Here is a 20,208-nt window from a genome sequence, read left to right as displayed (position 1 = left end):
CAAGGCCACGAGGTAATGGTTTTCATAGACCTCTCACCAGTGACCATTCAGAAAAGGCGGGATTTCAAACCAGTTACCGAGCTGTTAAGAAGAGAGGACATCCGTTACAGATGGCTGTTTCCCTTTGGGCTATCTTTTTCAGTGAAAGGTGAAGCGCACCGAGTAAAAACCCCAGCAGAGGCTTCGCAAGTGTTACAGGCCGCCGGATATGGAGAGATTGTGGAGCTGCCTGCGGCCCCTAAGCCACCCTTGCGCAGGGAAGATCCACCACGGTGGCAAAGAGTTAATCGAGGTGACAAGCGGCTGCGGCGGCATTCGGACAAGGAACCGCAGGGATGAGCTCTTCATGGGTCCTGGTTCCTTGTTACTTGGAGACTGGACAGTGCAGATTAAGTTGCCTTGCGCTGCGCTGCGACGGCGTAGAGTACGCTGGGCCACACGGGGCTTGCTTGGGTGCGGGTCCTGTGGATGTTCATCTTCAGTTCATTTTGTACTGCCACGTTCTCTATCTTTGAGAAGTTGTTCATTATTGGTTTGGTTGGTAATCAGTTATTCTATTTGCAGGAGTGCTTGAATGTTTACTTTTGAAAGTATATGAGGTTAATAGCTGTCGAAGGGGGAAGGCTGTTGCTGGAATGATTGTTTCCTCCCATATTCACAGGGTATGGGCCTCTACGGCGGACCATACCGAGTGGGGGGTGGGGGCGCGGGGAGGGGGAATAGAGGTGGGTTTGTATTTTGTTTTCGTTACTGTCAGGGGGACTGCCAGATGTTGGTTATGGGGACAGGTTGGGAGCTTGATATGGTATAGCCTCAGTACGACTCAAATAGGATTTTTATTATGGTTTTGATATGGCGACCATACATATCCAAACCCTAAATGTTAAGGGCCTCAATACCCCTTTAAAACGCCAGTCCCTTTTTTCGGATCTGGCCCAGCATCACACCATGATAGCGTTCCTACAAGAAACGCATTTGAAAAAGCGATATGAACGCTTATTACGTAATGGCAATTACCCGGGACAATATTGGGCGGCGCGGCCACTAGCCCATAAATATCTGGGGGTGGGTATCCTTATTCACAAGGATCTGCACTATGAACTTCTCGGTTATTATCCAGACCCGGAGGGACGATATGTTTTAGTAAATGTGGCCATTGCGGGTGTCAAATATTCTTTACTCAGTGTTTATGCTCCTAATGTGGCCCAGGACATTTTCCTGGCCCGCTTGACACAGTTTATTGATCAGAGCGCAGAGGGCCACCTCCTTATAGGAGGGGATTTTAATGTAGCCACGAACCCCAGATTAGATAATTCTAATGGCTGTACTTCCAATCGGCGGAGGGAGCGCCAGGGCTTTCATAGCTTTCTAAGACATTATAGTTTGATTGACACATGGCGGGTTTGGCACCCCAAGCAGAGAAATTATACCTTTTACTCGAGGGCCCACAAAACGTACTCCAGGATTGATTATCTCCTAGTCGACAAGGGATGCTCTAATCAGGTTACTCAACCTGCCATTGGGGCTATCACCTGGTCCGACCACGGTCCGGTGTCTTTACAATTAGCGGTTTTGGCAACCGATTCCGGACAACGATATTGGAAGCTTAATGACAGCCTGCTGGAGGATGAGGGCTTCTGCGCTCTTTTGTATTCTGATATTCAGGAATATTTGTTACTTAATGATATTCCAGAAATCGCACCGACCACGCTATGGGATTGTCTTAAAGCCGTAATAAGGGGTAAACTTATAGCCCAAGGAGCCTTCCTTAAGAAACAAAAGCAGAAAGATAAGCTGGAGACCATACAACAGCTGCAGAAGCTGGAGCTTCTACACGCAAAAACCGGGGCAGCGCGCCTCTTATTTCAAATGGACCAATTGTGTATGCATTTGGTGTCCATTGAAGCGGCGCAAATAGCCTATCAAATGGCCCGAGTAAAACAGCTTTTTTACGAAGGGGGGAATAAGGCGGGGAGAAACCTGGCCCGTAAGTTGAAGGCTAGGCAAGTCCAGTGCAACATAGTAAAGGTAAAGGGTGAACGAGGGGATATTCTTACTTCTAATACGGATATCAGGCAGCGGTTTACACGGTTCTATTCCGAATTGTACGCCTCCAATTCTAACATTAGCCCAGAAGCTATAGCGGACTACTTACAGTCTATTCCGCTCCCACAGGTTTCATTGGAGGACCAAAAGTTCTTAACCCGCGACATTACGGCAGCGGAGGTCCTGTGGGCGATACGATCCCTGAAAGTGGGCAAGTCCCCGGGCCTGGACGGGTATACTGCAGTTTTTTATAAAAAATTTGCTAATGTCTTGGTAGCTCCTCTCGTAAAATTATTTAACTCGCTCCAACACCAGAGCACCCTGTCCAGGGAGGCAAATTTAGCAGGGGTGACCCTGATCGGTAAGCCGGGGCGCGACCCAACGGTTTGCGGCTCTTATCGTCCCATTTCCCTAATCAATTTGGATTTGAAACTCCTAGCGAAAATCCTCGCTCAACGGCTTAATACCTTCCTGCCTGCTTTGGTTCATTCCGAACAAGCTGGCTTTATTCCGGGGCGGATGGCATCCGATAATGTCCGTAAGGCTGTTGATGCTATGTGGTGGGCTAGAACTCAGAATATACCCATGGCTTTGTTGGCCATCGACGCTGAAAAGGCCTTTGATTATGTGCACTGGCCTTTTTTATTTCAAACACTGCAAAAGTATAATTTCGGGGACAAATTTTTAAGGTGGATTCGCCAATTATATGAGGGGCCGACAGCCTGCTTAAAAATTAATGGCGCTTACTCCTCCTCATTCGCAGTTCAGCGGGGAACCCGGCAGGGCTGTCCCTTATCCCCCCTCCTCTTCGCCCTTTTCCTGGAACCCTTTACCTACCGCATCCGGCATAACAATAGCATAGCAGGGGTTCGGGCCGGTGACTTCTCCTCCAAACTGTCCCTTTTTGCGGACGATTTACTGTTTACTATTACGGACCCCTTGCTATCCCTACAAACGATTACGAGGGAACTCCAGGCCTTTAGTGCGGTTTCTGGTTTCACCATCAACTGGGAAAAGTCTGAACTTTTCAATGTCACCTTAGCGCCAGAGCTGGTAACGCAGATCACGCAACAGTTTCCGTATCGCTGGGCTAGACACCAGTTAAAATATTTGGGAATTAATCTGGGACTGGGCTCCGATTTATTTCGATTAAATTACCCACCTTTATTGGCTAAAATATACAAGGACCTGGAGGAATGGGACCGCTATCATATCTCCTGGCTGGGGAGACTGGCGGTCCTCAAAATGAATATTTTACCTCGCCTATTGTACTTGTTTCAAACTTTGCCACTTGTAATTCCTGCCAACCTTCTGGCTAAGTGGCAAAAACGGTTGAATAAATATCTTTGGAAGGGCAGGAGGCCCAGGATTGCTAGGGAGACTCTATACCTTCCACGATGGCAGGGAGGTCTGGGCATGCCTAATCTTGCTAAGTACCTAGGGGCTGCTCAGCTCAAGGCGGCGGTTGACTGGCACTGTGTTAAGCGTTGTAAGCCGTGGACGCTATTAGAACAGGCGATACTGGGATCTCTGCCTTTGGGGGCCCTGTTGTGGCAGGCTAGGTCTTCCTGGCTCCCTGTGGTGCGGTTGCCGGACTCAGTTGAAGCAACCCTCTATATCTGGAACCAGTGGAGGAAAGCATTGGTGGGAACACAAACTATTTTTCAAAGTACCCATTTGTTTCACAATCAAGATTTTAGACCGGCAGGTCACCCTCGGGTCTTTTCCCATTGGATTCAGCAGGGTATAACTCAATTTGCCCACGTCTGGGAGCCGGGGGGGCTGATCTCATTTGCTTTACTCAGGGAGCGGTTCCAATTGCCAATGGGGGATCAGTTCAAATACCTGCAAGTTAGACATTACTTCCAAAGACACCAGGTGGGAGGAGCACTGACAAAGGGCATATCTACCTTTGAAAATATGTGCCGCCAGGCAGATAGAGTCGATAAACATATTTCTAACCTCTATAGTTTATTGAGCGGTAGATTTAATATGCTGGCACCACATATAAAAGCTTGGCAGTTGGATTTACAATGTGACTGGGAGGCGGAGGATTGGTTGCGGGTGTTTCAGGGTTTGCGGAAAGGTTTAATATCAGCCCTGCATATTGAGAATGGTTACAAACTGTTTTTTAGGTGGTATATTACCCCCACCCGGCTACAACATATTGTACCAGGCTCTGACGGTCTTTGCTGGAAACTTTGTGGAGAAAAGGGGACTTTCTTTCATCTTTGGTGGACGTGCCCAGAGATGCGAAAACTGTGGACCCTGGTATCTGACTGGATTACCACAGTACTGCAAATTCAGTTTCAGTTGACCCCATCGCAAGCCTTGCTAAATAAAGACAGGACAGATGGATACAAATTTCATGATTTCTTTATTAAATATGTGGTTACAGCGGCGAGATGCTCCATTGCTCAATTATGGAAGGACCCGAGAATCCCAACGTTACAGATGATACAAGCTACAGTTCAAAAAATGCATAGTTTGGGGCGCATCACAGCTTACAAGAATAAATCACTTCATTCCTTTCATAAGACATGGGGACTATATGAACGCTGGCAACAGACCTTTTCTGGTTGACTTTTACTTGCTCAGGCTGGATTGTGGTACCCAGCTGGAGAGTGGGGCCCGCTATATTATTCGCAGATCCTGGCGCTCTTTGGGATCTTGGAAGGGCTGGAGGCCTCATCATGGCTAGCAGTATAGAGCTCGGTCTTTCACCTGTCCTATAATTGCATTTTATTATGATTTTCTGTGCACAGTCCTCTACTTTTTCCATTTGGATGTACACCTCTATGGGGGGGGGGGGGGGGAGGGGGGAAATGGGAACATCATTTATATAATGGCGATTGATTGTTCGGCTAGTTACTTCACAAATTTTGTGTACTTGTTCTTACTGTTTTATGCTAGCGGTTTGTGTCTAGGCTGTTTTCTACTGCCAATAAAAGATTTAAATATAAAAAAAAAAAAAAAAAAAGAATCTGGCTTATGCAACTACCCAGGGATTTTTTTTCCCCTATTTGATATCCTGCTCCTTGCGACATACCTAATCCAGTCATTGCAATGATGATCCTTGGCCAGGGGCCATGTCCTAGCCTCCTTCCAGAGTCCGGCTAACATGGGCCCTGGATCTGGCCACCAGCTGTCACCTTTAAGCAAGGGCTAGGACTCCCCACTTCCTTCCCTGATGGTTGTGAGCAATGTCTCCGCAGCATCCTCAGCTGACCTAGGGAGAGGGAGATTTGACTTGGGGATCAAATTGGGGACCTTCTCATGGCAGTTTCAGCCCGTTAATGTTTAATTTACCTATTCATTTATTTCTTTGATTTATATATTTATTTGATATACCATCTTTCAAGATATAACAAGGCTGTGACTGCTTTTTCCATACAAATGCTCAAAGTAGTATATAATATTTATTTATTTAAAAAGTTTTGGTACCTGACTTATCCATAGTAGAAAACATAATATCAATACAATTTGTTTTAACATCTCCTGTGTTGTTACCTCAGTATGAGCAATTTCTTCATGTTAATGTTATGATGAGAATGATTCAGGTTTTGGAAGACCCCAGCATCCTCTGCAGAATATGTTTCAGTGGTCAGACCCAAGTAATTGTGCCTTTTCCTTTATAAGGACTGTATTATAGAATTCCTTACCTGGAGATCTTCAGTCTAATATAGACTACAAGCCGTTAAGCCCGTCACAACGGGCTACATTACATTTTTGTTTTCGGTCCATTTTCGAAAACAGCACCCTCCTACACTTTTTCTCCCTCATTCCCCCTTCCCCTCAGTCACTCACCCCCTTCCCACCCCTCAGTCTTACTCACTCTCTGTCTCCCACTGCCTCCTTCCCCTCACTCTCACCTCCTTCCCCTTCCCTCAGTCACTCCCACCTCTCTCCCCTTCCCTCAGTCACTCCCCACCCTGTCTCAATCCCATCCCCTCTCCCTCAGCCCTCCTCCACTCCCTTTTTCTCTGCTTCACAACTTCTTACCCTTCCACTTACTCACATCCCTGTCTCTCACCTCTCCCTCATTCTCCCTCTCCCCTCACTCTTCCCCACCCCCTACCTCCCTCCCTCTCAGTCTCTCCCCCTCCCTCCTCTCAGTCTCTCCCCCTCCCTCCCTCTCACTCAGTCCCTCCCCCTCCCTCAGTTCCTCCCTCCCACTCAGTCCCTCCCCCTCACTCAATCCCTCCCTCCCCCTCACTCAGTCCCTCCCTCCCACAGTCCCTCCCTTTCACTCCCTCCCTCCGTCCCTCCCACTCCCTCTCACTCAGTCCGTCCCTCCCTCTCACTCAGTCCCTCCCTCCCTCTCTCTCTCTCCTCCCTCCCTCGCTACTGGCCGCCGCTGCCGCCGCTCCTCGTCGTCGTCGTCGTTCGCCGCCGCTCGCTGCCGCCGCTGCCACCCGACGCCGCCGCCGCCACTCGACGCCGCCATGTTGGTTTTTTTTTTGACGCTGGCTAAGACCGACGTCCTTGCCCGCACATGCGCAGTAGAGCTGTGCTCTACTGCGCATTTGCGGGCCGTCGGTCATGGCCCATTTATAAGGTAGATTGCCTTTTTTGCAAAAAGCTTAAAGCATTGTTGTTTCAGGAGACATTCTCTGAGGAATAATGACTAGAGTTATTGTTCAGTTATCAATGAGTGTACATTGTTATAGAAGACATTTTGAGTTGATTTTTGCTGTATGGTTATATTTATGTTTTTAATTGTATTTGTTTTATGCAATCTGCTTAGCCCAACTGGCCTGTTAAAGGCAGAATATAAGTATTTTAAATAAATAAATCACAATAAACAGTATAAAATCAAGGATTGAAAGGAGTGTCTCAAATATAAAAAAGAAGGAAAATTGCACCCTCATCAGTACACTTAACAGAGAACATATACCATACACATGATGATATACACATAATATAGCATCTGTACCATTTTAGTGAGTTTGTTATTCACTGTTTTATTTATTTAAGCGTTTCTTTGACCTCTTCGGTTTCATATTGTTTTACTGCTTCATTTATACCTCCCTTTTGCCTACTCCAACACTTACCGACAATACCTCAATGTAATCTTCTTTGAAGTGCCAAAAAGCAGAATATAAATAAATGCATTTCTATGTAACTTGTTTTTATGGAAAGGTGAAGTTAACCTGTATGTAAACCTGTGATTATTGTCTTCTCAGCAAAGAAACATTTGAAAAACGTGACCCTCCTCCGCCAAAATTGATGGAGACAGAAAGTACAATGCAACATGATTATCAAGTGAAAGGCTTCAAATCCATCCCTCCTCCACCATCTAAGGTATGCTTCAAATTCACCAGTTCACCACTAATCAAGATAAGTTTCAACTGTATCATCACCACCAAACATGGTAAGGTTTAGCGCCATACTTCTGCCACCAACCACTGTATACCATGCTTCATTACCATACTCTTGCCAATAAGAATCCTCTGTATTTATCCCATGCTTTTTTTTACTGTTTTCATCTTTACTACCTCCTCAGGAGGACATTCCAACTATCCAGCACCGTTTCTGTGAAAAAATATTTCTCCCAGGACAAGCAGGATGGTAGTCCTTCCATATAGGTGACATAGAAATGACGACAGAAGACCACCAAAGGGTTCATCCAGTTTTGCACTTTTTTTTTCTCTTACTTATCTGTTACTCTTGGCTCTTAGTAACCTTTTGATTCTATTTCCCTTCCACCCCCGCCATTAACTCTCTAGATCATCTCTAGAACTCTCTGGAACCCTCTAGAGAACTCTCAGGTCATCTACGAATCCTTATGCAGTCGAAAATCAAAAAACCTAACCTTATGCCTAACACCTGTGTCTCCAGCCTACATTAGGCTCCGTAACTTTTACGTTTTGTTATTAACCCCATATATCTGTTTCCAAGTTCTATCTACCTGTTCATTGTAAGACATCAACTTGTCATTGTTATTGTTTAGAATGTAAACCGAATTGATCAGTAATTCTGTTATTGGAAAGTCGGTATATAAAAGTGCTAAATAAATAAATAAATAAATAATGTAGAGAGCAGTGTTGGAACTGCCTCTAAGTGAAATATCTGGCTTAATTAGTTAGGGGTAGTAACCACCGCAATAAGCAAGCTGTACCCATGCTTATTTGTTTACCCAGACTAAATAATTCAGACCTTGTTGGTTGTTGTCTGTTTATAGATCCACTTTTCTTCATTCCCCCTGCCGTTGAAGCAGAGAGTTATGCTGAATATGCATTGAAAGTGAAGTATCTGACTTTCTCCCCTGCCGTTGAAGCAGAGAGCTATGCTGGATATGCGTGATGTATCAGTATTTCTCCCCTGCTGTTGAAGCAGAGAGCTATGCAGGATATGCATTGAAAGTGAAGTACCAGGCTTATTTGGTTTGGGGTAGTAACCACCGTAACAAGCAAGCTACTCCCCGCTTTTTTTGTGAATGCAAATCTTTTTCCACGTTTCCTCTTGCCGTTGAAGCTTAGAGCAATGTTGGAGTCGCATTAACCATGTGTATGTCTATTGAATAAGGGTATTATCTCCAGGCAGTAGCCGTCATTCCCGCGAGCCACCCACTCTTCATTCACGTCCTCTAGACTTTATGGATCCACAGTGTTTATCCCATGCCCCTTTGAGGTCCTTCACAGATCTGGTCTTCACCACTTCTTCCGGAAGGGCATTCCAGGCATCCACCACCCTCTCCGTGAAGAAATACTTCCTGACATTGGTTCTGAGTTTTCCTCCCTGGAGCTTCAAATCGTGACCCCTGGTTCTGCTGATTTTTTTCCGACGGAAAAGGTTTGTTGTCTTTGGATGATTAAAACCTTTCAAGTATCTGAAAGTCTGTATCATGTCACCTCTGCTCCTTCTTTCCTCCAGGGTGTACATATTTAGATTCTTCAATCTCTCCTCATAAGTCATTCGATGAAGACCATTCACCCTTTTGGTTGCCCTTCTCTGGACCGTCTCCATCTTGTCTCTGTCTCTTCGGAGATACGGTCTCCAGAACTGAACACAGTACTCCAGGTGAGGCCTCACCAAGGTCCTGTACAAGGGGATAATCACTTCCCTTTTCTTACTCAATATCCCTCTCTCTATGCAGTCCAGCATTCTTCTGGCTTTAGCTATCGCCTTGTCACATTGTTTCGCCGACATCAGATCATTAGACACTATCACCCCAAGGTCTCTCTCCTGCTCCATGCACATCAGCCTTTCTCCCCCCATCGAATACAGTTCATTCGGATTTCCACTCCCAATATGCATGACTGTGCACTTCTTGGCATTGAATCTCAGCTGCCAGTGACGTCACTGGATGGAGCCCTATCATGGAAAACTTTTCTGTCATAGTTTCTAGAACTTTTGACTGGCACACTAAGCATGTCCAGCATGCCATAATCCCTCTAGCCACAGGGGTCTCCCTTCAGTCACTTTTTTTCCACGCTGCAGTTTGCCTTGCAGTTAGGAGCTCTGTGAGAATTTTCTCATAACTTTTCCTCACGGAAAAACTTGAAGTTTTCTTTACAAAAAGTTCCCTCATAGGGGTCTCCCATCGTGACATCGTTTTCCTCAACGCTCGGTGAGTAATTTCCACCGTTTTTGGTCGGTTCCGGCTACCTTACCATTGGTTCCCGGAGGCCACCGACCGTTTTAGCGGCCCTTTTTTCAAACATGGCTACGGGCTTTAGAAAATATCCAGAGTATCTGCTACGATGTCAATTACAGACCCGTATGATGTCTGTGTGTTGTGCCTTGATGCCCAAGCTGTGCTGAAATGACCCTGAAGGGCAGGCGTGCCTGACTGGACAAGATGGAGACCCTTTTCCAACTAAAGTTAACTCCATTGACATCCACCAGTCATCACCGGCAGGAGCATCGTCAAAGTCCATCGACAAACCTCGTCAGGAGCAGCAAGGCAGCTGTGACTGTCCGTCACTGACGACATCTAGGGTATCGGCATCTTCTTCCTCGGTGCTGGAGAAAGACCAGGCCGAGCACCAAGGGAAACACCGGCACTGACGCGAGTCTACTCCCGGTGCCGGCAGAGACACTGCATCAGCTTTGATGGCTATCGAGTTGATGGTGAAGAGGGTCGGGTAGAGGAGCCTCCAACCTCCTCTTTACCTGAGATACAGAGGCGATCCCCACTGACATCGATGCTGGGTACTGAGGCCCCATAGACTCCTGTGGAAGTACCAGTAGTGCCTAGCCTGCCTCCCCCTGTAGCTGTGTTACCTATACCAGCTTCCAGGGAGGAGCTGGACATGCTTGTCCGAGAATTGGTCCTCGATGCCCTCCGAAGCATTCATCCTCCATCGATGCCGGCCCCCATACCGGCACAGACACCGGAGCCATCGATCTTTACACAGCTACTTGACCACCTGGACACACTCATCGGTGCCTTTCTGATCCAGCCTGGGTCATCGGTACCGAAACGACCTACTGAGTCTCCGAAACCCCCGATACCCTGGTGCCGGCACCGATACCGCATCGGCTTCGATGGCTATCGAGCCGCTTGTGAAGAGGACACGGGTAGAGGAGTGTTATCACCCTCTACACTCAAACTCCTAAGGCGATCCCCACTGATATCGGTGCCGGGTACTGAGCCCCCACAGGTCCCTGTGGAGGGGCCAGTAACGCCTAGCCTGCCACCCCCTGTAGCTGCGATATCAACACCAGCTTGCAGGGAGGAACTGGATGGTTTCATCCACCAGGCAGTGCTCGATGCTCTCCAAGACCTTCATCCACCGGTGCCGGCCCCCAAACTGGCACCGACACTGAAGTCATCGATATTTACACCGTTGCTAACCAGGCTGGATACACTCATCAGTGCCCTTCCAACGCAGCCTGTGCTACTGATGCCGAAGCAACCTGCGCAACCTCTGAAGGCCCTGATACCCATTCCTGGGTCTTCAGAAGACGAATGCACGGATTCCAGTCCCTTTTTACCGATGCCTGAACTGATGTCTGGTCCATTAGGGCTCTCGGGACCGAGACGCCCGTGTTTTCCATCGATTCCTCCGGTGCCACTGAAACCTGCATCCATGCCATTGCACCATCCATCGAGGCCATCGAAGGATCCATCAGTGCCAACACGTCCTACACCATCAACCTTCTTCCCTCCTTCAGGATCTCAACCTGACACATGGGAAGATATAGACACTGACACTTCCACGGAGCATATTTTGTCGGAACCATCTCCTCCAGAGGAAAGGAGAAAATCTCCCCCAGAAGACCTCTCCTTTGCCAATTTTGTTAAGAGACGTCAGAGACAATTCCCTTTGATCTCATTACGGAGGAGGACACAAGGCACAAGACATTGGAAGTTCTCCAATTTGTCGATGCCCCAAAGGAAGTGGTAGTAATTCCAGTACATGAGGTACTTGTAGATCTACAGTATCGTCTCTGGGAGCATCCGAGCGCTGTTCCACCAGTAATTAAAAGAACAGATGCAACTTATCTTGCTCAGCACATCCCTGGCTTCCAAAAACCACAACTACCACATCAATCAGTAGTGGTAGAATCTGCACAAAAGAAATCCAGGAAACTGAGACCACACTCTTCCACACCTCCTGGCAAAGATCCTAAATTCCTGGACATATTAGGTTGCAAAATCTTTCAAGGGTCTATGCTGGTGTCACGAATAGCTGCATACCAACTTTACATGACACAGTACCAGAGGAACCTGTGGAAACAGGTTCAAGAAGTAGCTGACTCTCTTCCTCAGCAACAGCAGGACACCCTCAATGCCATATTATATAAAGGCCTTGAGGCTGGTAAACATGAAGTTCGTACTGCTTACGAATCTTTGAGACAGCTTCTCGAATATCAGTGTCAGGAATCAGTGCCAGGAGATGGGCCTGGCTAAAAGCTTCGGACCTGCGGCCTGAGATTCAAGGCAGACTTGCAGATTTACCAAGCACCGGCGAAAACCTGTTCAGTGTCAAAATTCAAAACGCAGTGACTCAATTGAAAGACCAAAATGAAACCCTGCGCCAATTGTCAACAGTGACTACTGAGGCCCCTTCCTCTGCGAGACGATCAACCAGAAGGGACCCTAAAAACCATTTTATCGTTCTCGCAGATACTACCCACCTGCATTTCGCGTGAAGACAGCTAGGCCATCTCAACCTAAAACATCCAGACCTCAGCCTCCACCACAAACAGGCCAGGCATCTGGATTTTGAAACCTTCCTAGAGAACAGCAGCCCCTCCACAAATTCAGAACCAGATTTGCCAGCAGGAGGTCGACTTCATCATTTCATAACCAATTGGCTCAACATTACCACAGACCAATGGGTTATTTCCATCATAACCCAGGGATACCGTCTAAACTTCTCACAGAACCCCAGAATTCACCGCCCAATCCTCTGTGGATGCAAAAAGATCACACAAGTCTTCTACAGTCAGAACTGTCCATCCTTCTGGGCGCCAGGGCTGTGGAACCTGTACCCCGGTCACAGCAGGGCAGAGGGTTCTACTCCCGCTATTTCCTTATTCCAAAGAAAACAGGCGGTCTCTGCCCCATCTTAAACCTCTTACAACAACCAATCTCGTTGCCTTGTGCTATAATCCTATACCAACGACATAACAAGGAAACTCCTGTGATGTGGGACTTTTGTGCGGATGCCAGCCTCGAGACAGCCTTTAATTTTGACTGCCCCCCTCGGATGGCTCCCGTTAATTATTCTTTATTTCTTTACTCAACCAATTTTTTAATTATTTTTGCGTTTCTCGTGCTTGCTCAGTCCATAGCTCAGTTCCCCCGTTGTGCGGACCGACCCTTCCCTTCCACTGTGAATATTGTGATTAAATTCACTTATCTCTGTTATTGACGAATACCGCTGATTTTTGGGTCTTGCTCCGCCTGCCCGACATGGGCCATGTTTCGGCAGATAATGAACGAAGACTATAAAAACGGTCCATACGAAGATCCCAGCACAGCTAGTTCCCGCGGCCCCTGAAGCAGGCAGTGATCTGCCGAAACATGGCCCATGTCGGGCAGGCGGAGCAAGACCCAAAAATCAGCGGTATTCGTCAATAACAGAGATAAGTGAATTTAATCACAATATTCACAGTGGAAGGGAAGGGTCGGTCCGCACAACGGGGGAACTGAGCTATGGACTGAGCAAGCACGAGAAACGCAAAAATAATTAAAAAATTGGTTGAGTAAAGAAATAAAGAATAATTAACGGGAGCCATCCGAGGGGGGCAGTCAAAATTAAAGGCTGTCTTGAGGCTGGCATCCGCACAAAAGTCCCACATCACAGGAGTTTCCTTGTTATGTTGTTGGTATAGGATACCATCTTAAACCTCAGCAATCTCAACAAATTTCTAAGAAAAGAAAAATTCAGGATGGTGTCCTTGGGCACGATGCTTCCCCTTCTGCAAAAAGGAGATTGGCTCTGTTCTCTGGACCTTCAAGATGCTTATGCTCACATTCCAATATACCCACCTCACCGCCAGTACTTGCGCTTCCTAGTGGGACATCAACACTATCAGTACTGGGTCCTACCTTTCGGACTGGCCTCAGCACCCCGTGTGTTTACAAAGTGCCTAGCAGTGGCTGCGGCTCATTTATGCAAGAACCACGTACATGTCTTTCCTTACCTAGATGACTGGCTCATCAAGAGCCAATCCAAAGAAGGAGCTCTCAACGCCCTCAAGCTCACCATTAATCTCCTTCACTCGTTGGGATTTATCATCAACTACCAAAAATCCCACCTAATTCCATCTCACCTCCTCACTTTCATCGGAGAAGAGTTGAACACCACAGTGGCAAAGGCCTTCCTGCCCAATGACCGCACAGACACACTCTCCAAACTAGCTTCCTCTCTGCACACAAAAGTAACAGTCTCAGCCCATCAATTCCTAACGTTGCTGGGCCACATGGCTTCCACGGTCTACGTCACTCCTATGGCCAGGCTGGCCATGAGAATCACTCAATGGACTTTGAAATCTCAGTGGCTCTAAGCCACTCAACTGCTTTTATCCCAGATTCAAGTAACCCACCAGCTATGTTTATCGCTTCTCTGGTGGACAAACAAAGCCAATTTGCTAACAGGTCTACCCTTCCAGCAACCAATTCCACAAGTAACTTTAACCACAGACGCATCCAACTTGGGTTGGGGAACTCATGCCAACAATCTTCAAACACAACTCGAAGCAACATTTCAGATCAACTTCCTAGAGCTTCGAGCTATACGTTATGCTCTATATGCATTGAAGGACTGCCTTTCACACAAGACTGTTATCATTCAAACATACAACACAGTTGCAATATGGTACTTAAACAAGCAGGGCGGCACAGGCTCTTATCTCCTCTGCCAAGAAACCGTGCAGATCTGGGCCTGGGCCCTTGCATACTCCATGTATCTCCGGGCCACTTATCTGGGAGGCATACAGAACGTAGTAGCAGATAGCCTCAGTCGACAATTCCATCCCCACGAGTGGTCTCTGGATCCTGTGGTAACGACCAGAGTCTTCCAAAGCTGGGATCAACCAACAATAGACCTCTTTGCATCCAAACTGAATCACAAATTGGACAGATTCTGCTCCCTGCACAGGCATCAAATCAAGTTAACTATGGACGTCTTCGCTCGCCCCTGGAACACAGGCCTCCTATACCCGTATCCCCCGATACCGCTGATAGCCAAAACTCTCGTGAAGCTATTGGCCTCGACAAGTATGATTTCCCATGCTTCTCGACCTCTCGATCAGAGAACCCATTTGCCTGGGCACAGCTCCCAATCTCATAATTCAGAACCAAGGCATGTTATGCCATCCGAACCTTCAGACCCTATCCCTCACAGCCTGGATGTTGAAAGCTTGTTCCTGCAACCGCTCAACCTTTCATCTGATGTCTCTCAAGTGCTCGTAGCTTCACAAAAGCCTTCCACATGAAAATCCCATTGTTCTAAGTGGAACTGATTTACCATATGGTGCACCCAAAAAGGTATCGACCCCTTTTCCTGCCCCAATCCATCTCTATTAGACTATCTCTGGCACCTTTCAGACTCTGGTCTCCAGACGACTTCGGTGAGGGTACACCTGAGTGCAATCTCAGCGACCACAAGGGAGTTGGGGATGCCCCGGTAACAGTGCAACCCCTTGTGAGTAGGTTTATGAGGGGCCAATTACAACTTAAGCCCCCTCTACGGCCACCAGTCACTGAATGGGACCTGAATGTAGTGCTTACAAGGCTCATGTGCTCTCCGTTTGAGCCTTTGCACTCCTGCGATGTTAAATTTCTTACATGGAAAGTTCTCTTCCTAGTAGCCATTACATCTGTTCGAAGGGTTAGTGAGCTACAAACACTTGTCACATACTCACCCTATACAAGGATCCTACATGACCGAGTGGTCTTCCGTACTCACCCTAAATTCCTTCACAAGGTGGTTACTGACTTTCACTTAAATCAGTCTATAGTCTTGACCACGTTTTTCCCAAGGCCTCCCTCTCACCAAGGCGAGAGGGTTTTACACACCTTGGACTGTAAACGTGCACTTGCATTTTACCTAGACCACACTGCAGTCCATAGGAAATCCACCCAACTCTTTCTGTTTCATTTGATAAAAACAAACCAGGAGTTGCAGTGGGCAGACAAACTCTTTCCATTTGGTTAGCAGACTGTATTGAATTCTGCTATGACAAAGCAGGCCTTCCTGTCCAGGGACGAGTGAAGGCGCACTCAGTGAGAGCCATGGCAACCTCAGTAGCACACTATCATTCAGTACCGATTGCCGAGATCTGTAAAGCTGCAACATGGAGCTCTCTTCACACATTTGCAGCACATTACTGCTTGGACAAGGAAGGACGTCAAGACTCTCCCTTTGGCCAATCCGTCTTGAAGAACTTATTTCCAGAATAATCCCAACTCTTTCCACATCCAATCTACTGTGATTTTCAGGCTGCCTCATTTTTCCCAACAGTACACCACTTGTTGTGTATGTTGCACAAGTTGTACGCTGTTGGGCCTAACAAATATGAGTCGGCTTGAAGCTTGCTAATCACCCACATGTGAGGACTACCATCCTGCTTGTCCTGGGAGAAAGCAGAGTTGCTTATCTGTAACAGGTGTTCTCCCTGGACAGCAGGATGTAGTCCTCATGAAATCCACCCGCCACCCCGCGGAGTTGGGTCTGAAACATTTTATTATTTTATTTTTTCGCTCGTACCTTTTTCTACAAATGAGACTGAAGGGAGACCCCTGTTACTACAGGGATTCTCCCAGGACAAGCAGGATGGTAGTCCTCACATGTGGGAGACATCACTGGACGGAGCCTTATCATGGAAAATTTTTCTGTCAAAGTTTCTAGAAAGCTTTGACTGACACTGGCACACTGAGTGCACTGAGCATGCCCAGCATGCCATGATCCCTGTGTCCACAGGGGTCTCCCTTCCATCTTCTTTTTTCCGCGATGCAGTTTGCTTCGCGTTCAGGAGCTCTGTGAGAGATTTCTCACAACTTTTCTTCACGGAAACACTTGAAGTTTTACTTCACAAATAATTTTTCCCTACACGGGTCTCCCTTCACGTGCATTTCATCGATGCTCGGTGAGTACTATGCCCTGTTTTTTGGTTGGTTCCTGTCACCTCACTACCGGTTCCCCCAGGTTACCAACTGAATTGCAGCCTTCTCTTTCTCTATGTTTATCACCCTTGGTCAGCCCCACGATATCTGCGAGTGTCCTTCCTGCGATTCTCCACTGGGTTCATCGGGGCTAGAGGGATAGGGACGTCCACGGTAACCTTTGCCACCAGGGCCACCTTCGATGCTCTCATCGATTCCATCGGTGCCTCCATCGAGTCCTTCGATGCCCTCATCCATGCCGTCGATGCTCCATCGATGCCGTCCATGCCCTCATCGATTCCGTCGATGCCCACATCGATGCTGTCGATTTCGTCGATGCCCACATCGATGCTGCCGATTCTGCCGATGCCCATGTCTATGCCATCCATGCCGTTGATGGCATCCATGCCGTTGATGGCCATGTGGATGCCATCCATGCTAATGTCGATTCTATCCATGCCATCAATGTCTGTTGATTCCATCGATACCGTTATCAATTCCATCGATGCCCGCATCGTTCCATCAGTGCCAACATCAGTTCTATCGATGCCATCTATGCCTTCGTCGATTCCATTGATTCCATCGCTGCCGTCGATGTCCTCGTCGATGCTGCCATCAATCCCGTTGATGCCACCATCGATTCTACCAATGCCATCAATCCCTCCATAGATGCCATCGGTGCTTCACCCATACCATCAATGCCTTTGCCGATGCCCTCGATGCCGCCTTCAATGCCGCCATCGATACCGTTGATACTACCGAAGCACCTAAATCAATGCCCTCGACTAAACAAAAAATGATCCATACTCCGTGTTCTAAACCAGAGCACCATGTAATCCTTGGGTGATAAACAGTGCCAGGAGCAGTGAAGGCACGGAGACAGTCTGTAACCAATTGCCATCCGAGAACGAGGGCATCTTCCTCGGCAATGGAGAATGACCGGGCCAAGCACCATGGGAATCATTGTCACCGGCATGGTGAGCGTCTGCCACTGACACCATCCAGGGCATCGGTGGCATCTTACTCTGTGCTGGAGAATGACAGGGCCGAGCGCCGAGGGAAACTTCGCTATTGCCACGGTAAACAACCATTGCTGACACCGTTCCGGACATCAGTTGCAGTTCCTCGGGGCTGGAGAATTACCGAGCCGAGCTCCAAGGGATACAGCCAGCACCAATGTGAGTTCCACATTCGGTGCCGGCACTAATACCGCACCAACATCAAGGTCCATTGAGTCAGTTGCGAAGCGGGCCTGGTACATGGGCACCTGAGGTGCCGAGTCGTTCCCCACTGATATTGGTGCCAGGTACTGAGCCACCACAAAATAATGTGGAAGCGCCAGTAACGCCTAGCCTGTCTCCTCTATAGCTGCGCTACCATAGCAGCTTATAGAGTCGAGCCGGACGTTTATGTCCCTCAGGCTATCCTCGATGCCTCCCGAAATCTACTAACACCGTAGCCATCGATATTCGCACCGTTGTGGCACCGCCTCATTGTGATACCTACCAACAACAGCCTAAGTCATCGCCGCCGACTCGTCCTTCTGAGCCTCTACCACGAAGGGCGATGGGCACTTTACTCCCGCTTCATCACCAATCTCATCGAGACCTGGTCACTAAAACTAGCCAGATTTTCTTGGAAGGTTCTAGGTCATCACATCTTCCAAGAACCATATGGGTGTCTCATATTGCTATTTACCAACTATATTTGACACAACACCAAGGGAACCTCTCTGCCAGCAACACGGGATTACTTCGAGAAGTCTTCCTGTTGCCAGTAATGGGACTCTGTACTTGATAGTAACCTGGCTTCCAGCCTCTGATTTACGGCCTCAAGTCCTGGATAAACTAGCTGATTTGTCATGTAAAAGGTTCAGCAAACAGTGCTTCAATTACAAGACCACCGTGAGACTAGTGACAGCTCTCTGCGTACTTGCACAGCAGAGAGGGATGCTAGAAAAACCTTTTATCGCTCACCCTCTCGCCTGAGACCAACGGATATCCAGATTATACCAGCTCCGCCAGTCGGGCAGGCTCCTGGATTTTTCAACCTTGCCAGACAACAGAGCAGCCATCCCATTGAGGACCAGGGCTCGGAGCATCATTCCTCGGGCGTGACAAGTGGGAGGATTTTAATCCTGCTATTTCCTTTTTTCAAAGCAAAGCAGGTGATCTCCGCCCATCCTGCACCTCAGAAATCTCAACAATTTTCTTCAGAATGAAAACATCAGAATCGTGTCTCTCGGCACCATGCTTCCCTTACTACAATAAGTGGGTTGCCTTTATCCTCTGGTCTTTCTATGCGCTCCATAGTGAGTCAACAACATTTTCAATACCAAGTTCTACTATTCGAACTAGATTTGGTGTATTTCACCAAATGCCTAGCAGTGACTGCTAGGCATTTGGCATCTACAATGAACAACAGCATTCACGCCTTTCCTTGCCTGGACGACTGCCTAATAAGGAGTCAATCCGAGCAAGGAGCTAAATTCTCTAAGACTCACTATAAATCTTCTAAATTTGGCTAGGATTTCTGATCAAATACCATAAATCCCATATGGAGCAGTTCTGGACACTACAGTCGCAACGGACTTACTGCCCAACAACCGCGCAGACATCCTGTCAAATTCTTCACATCTCTGCGCGCATGCAACATAGCCATAGTCTATAAATCCTTTAATTGCTGGGCCACGGGGTTTTCAAAATCTACGTCACTCATAAGGCCAGACTAGCCATGAGTAAGATTCAGTGGATTTTCAAATTTCAGTGGCTCTAAGCAATTAACCGCTTTCGTCCCTGATCCATATTACCGATCCAGTACCAATACGGTCACATTCAACTAGGGTTGGAGAGCTCGAATCCACATCCTCCCAACCCAAAATGCGTCTTTTCCGCTCCATAAAGAGTCTTACATCAATTTCCTGGAGCTTCCAGCCATGCGTTATGCCTTTTATGCCTTAAAATACTGCCTCTGACACAAACCTTTGTGCATACAGACAGACAGCAAAGTGGCAATGTGGTATTCCAACACACAAGCACACACAGCCTCTTATCTGCCCTGCCAGGAGGACGCTCAGCGCTAGCCCTGGGCCCTTGCTCACTCCATGCATCTACGGCCCTCTTATCTGATAGGCATACTAAACACACTAGCAGACCTTCTCCATAGATGTCTCCATCCTCACAAATGGTCTCTGAATCCATGTGTAGCGAGCAAAATCTTCTAGCGCTGAGGTCAACCAATCTTTGACCTCTGCGTCTGAATCGAACCACAGAGTGGACAGATTCTACTCCCTACACATGCATCGAAATGCATTCGCATGGATGCCTTTGCTCGCCCTGCAACAAAGGCCTCCTATATGCGTCTCTTCCGATACCGCTCATAGCCACAGCTTTCGTGATGCTACAGCAGGACAGGTTTCCAATGATTCTCATAACAACGTCCTGGCCTCGATAAGTATGCTTCCCCATACTTCTCAACCTATCACTCCAGTAACCAATTAGCCTGCCCACAGGTCAGTCACATAACACAAACTCACTGATGTTCTCAGGTACTGGTAGCTTCACAGCTTTCCTCACGTAAATCTGAGCAAGATTTAC

General features: G+C 47.6%; 1 protein-coding gene across 1 annotated transcript in view; it reads left to right on the top strand.

The window, feature by feature from the left end:
• The window catches only part of SPAG8 (sperm associated antigen 8), a 130,222-nt gene that overhangs the window by 65,423 nt on the left and 44,591 nt on the right, over window positions 1-20,208 (top strand). The window contains exon 5 of the mRNA XM_029583274.1: window positions 7,233-7,350. Coding sequence (XP_029439134.1) covers window positions 7,233-7,350 — 118 coding nt within the window. The remainder of the gene's footprint in view (window positions 1-7,232; window positions 7,351-20,208) is intronic.

Source organism: Rhinatrema bivittatum, chromosome 1 (assembly GCF_901001135.1).
Source record: "Rhinatrema bivittatum chromosome 1, aRhiBiv1.1, whole genome shotgun sequence".
NCBI lineage: Eukaryota > Metazoa > Chordata > Amphibia > Gymnophiona > Rhinatrematidae > Rhinatrema > Rhinatrema bivittatum.
This window is presented reverse-complemented; position numbering and strand designations above follow the sequence as displayed.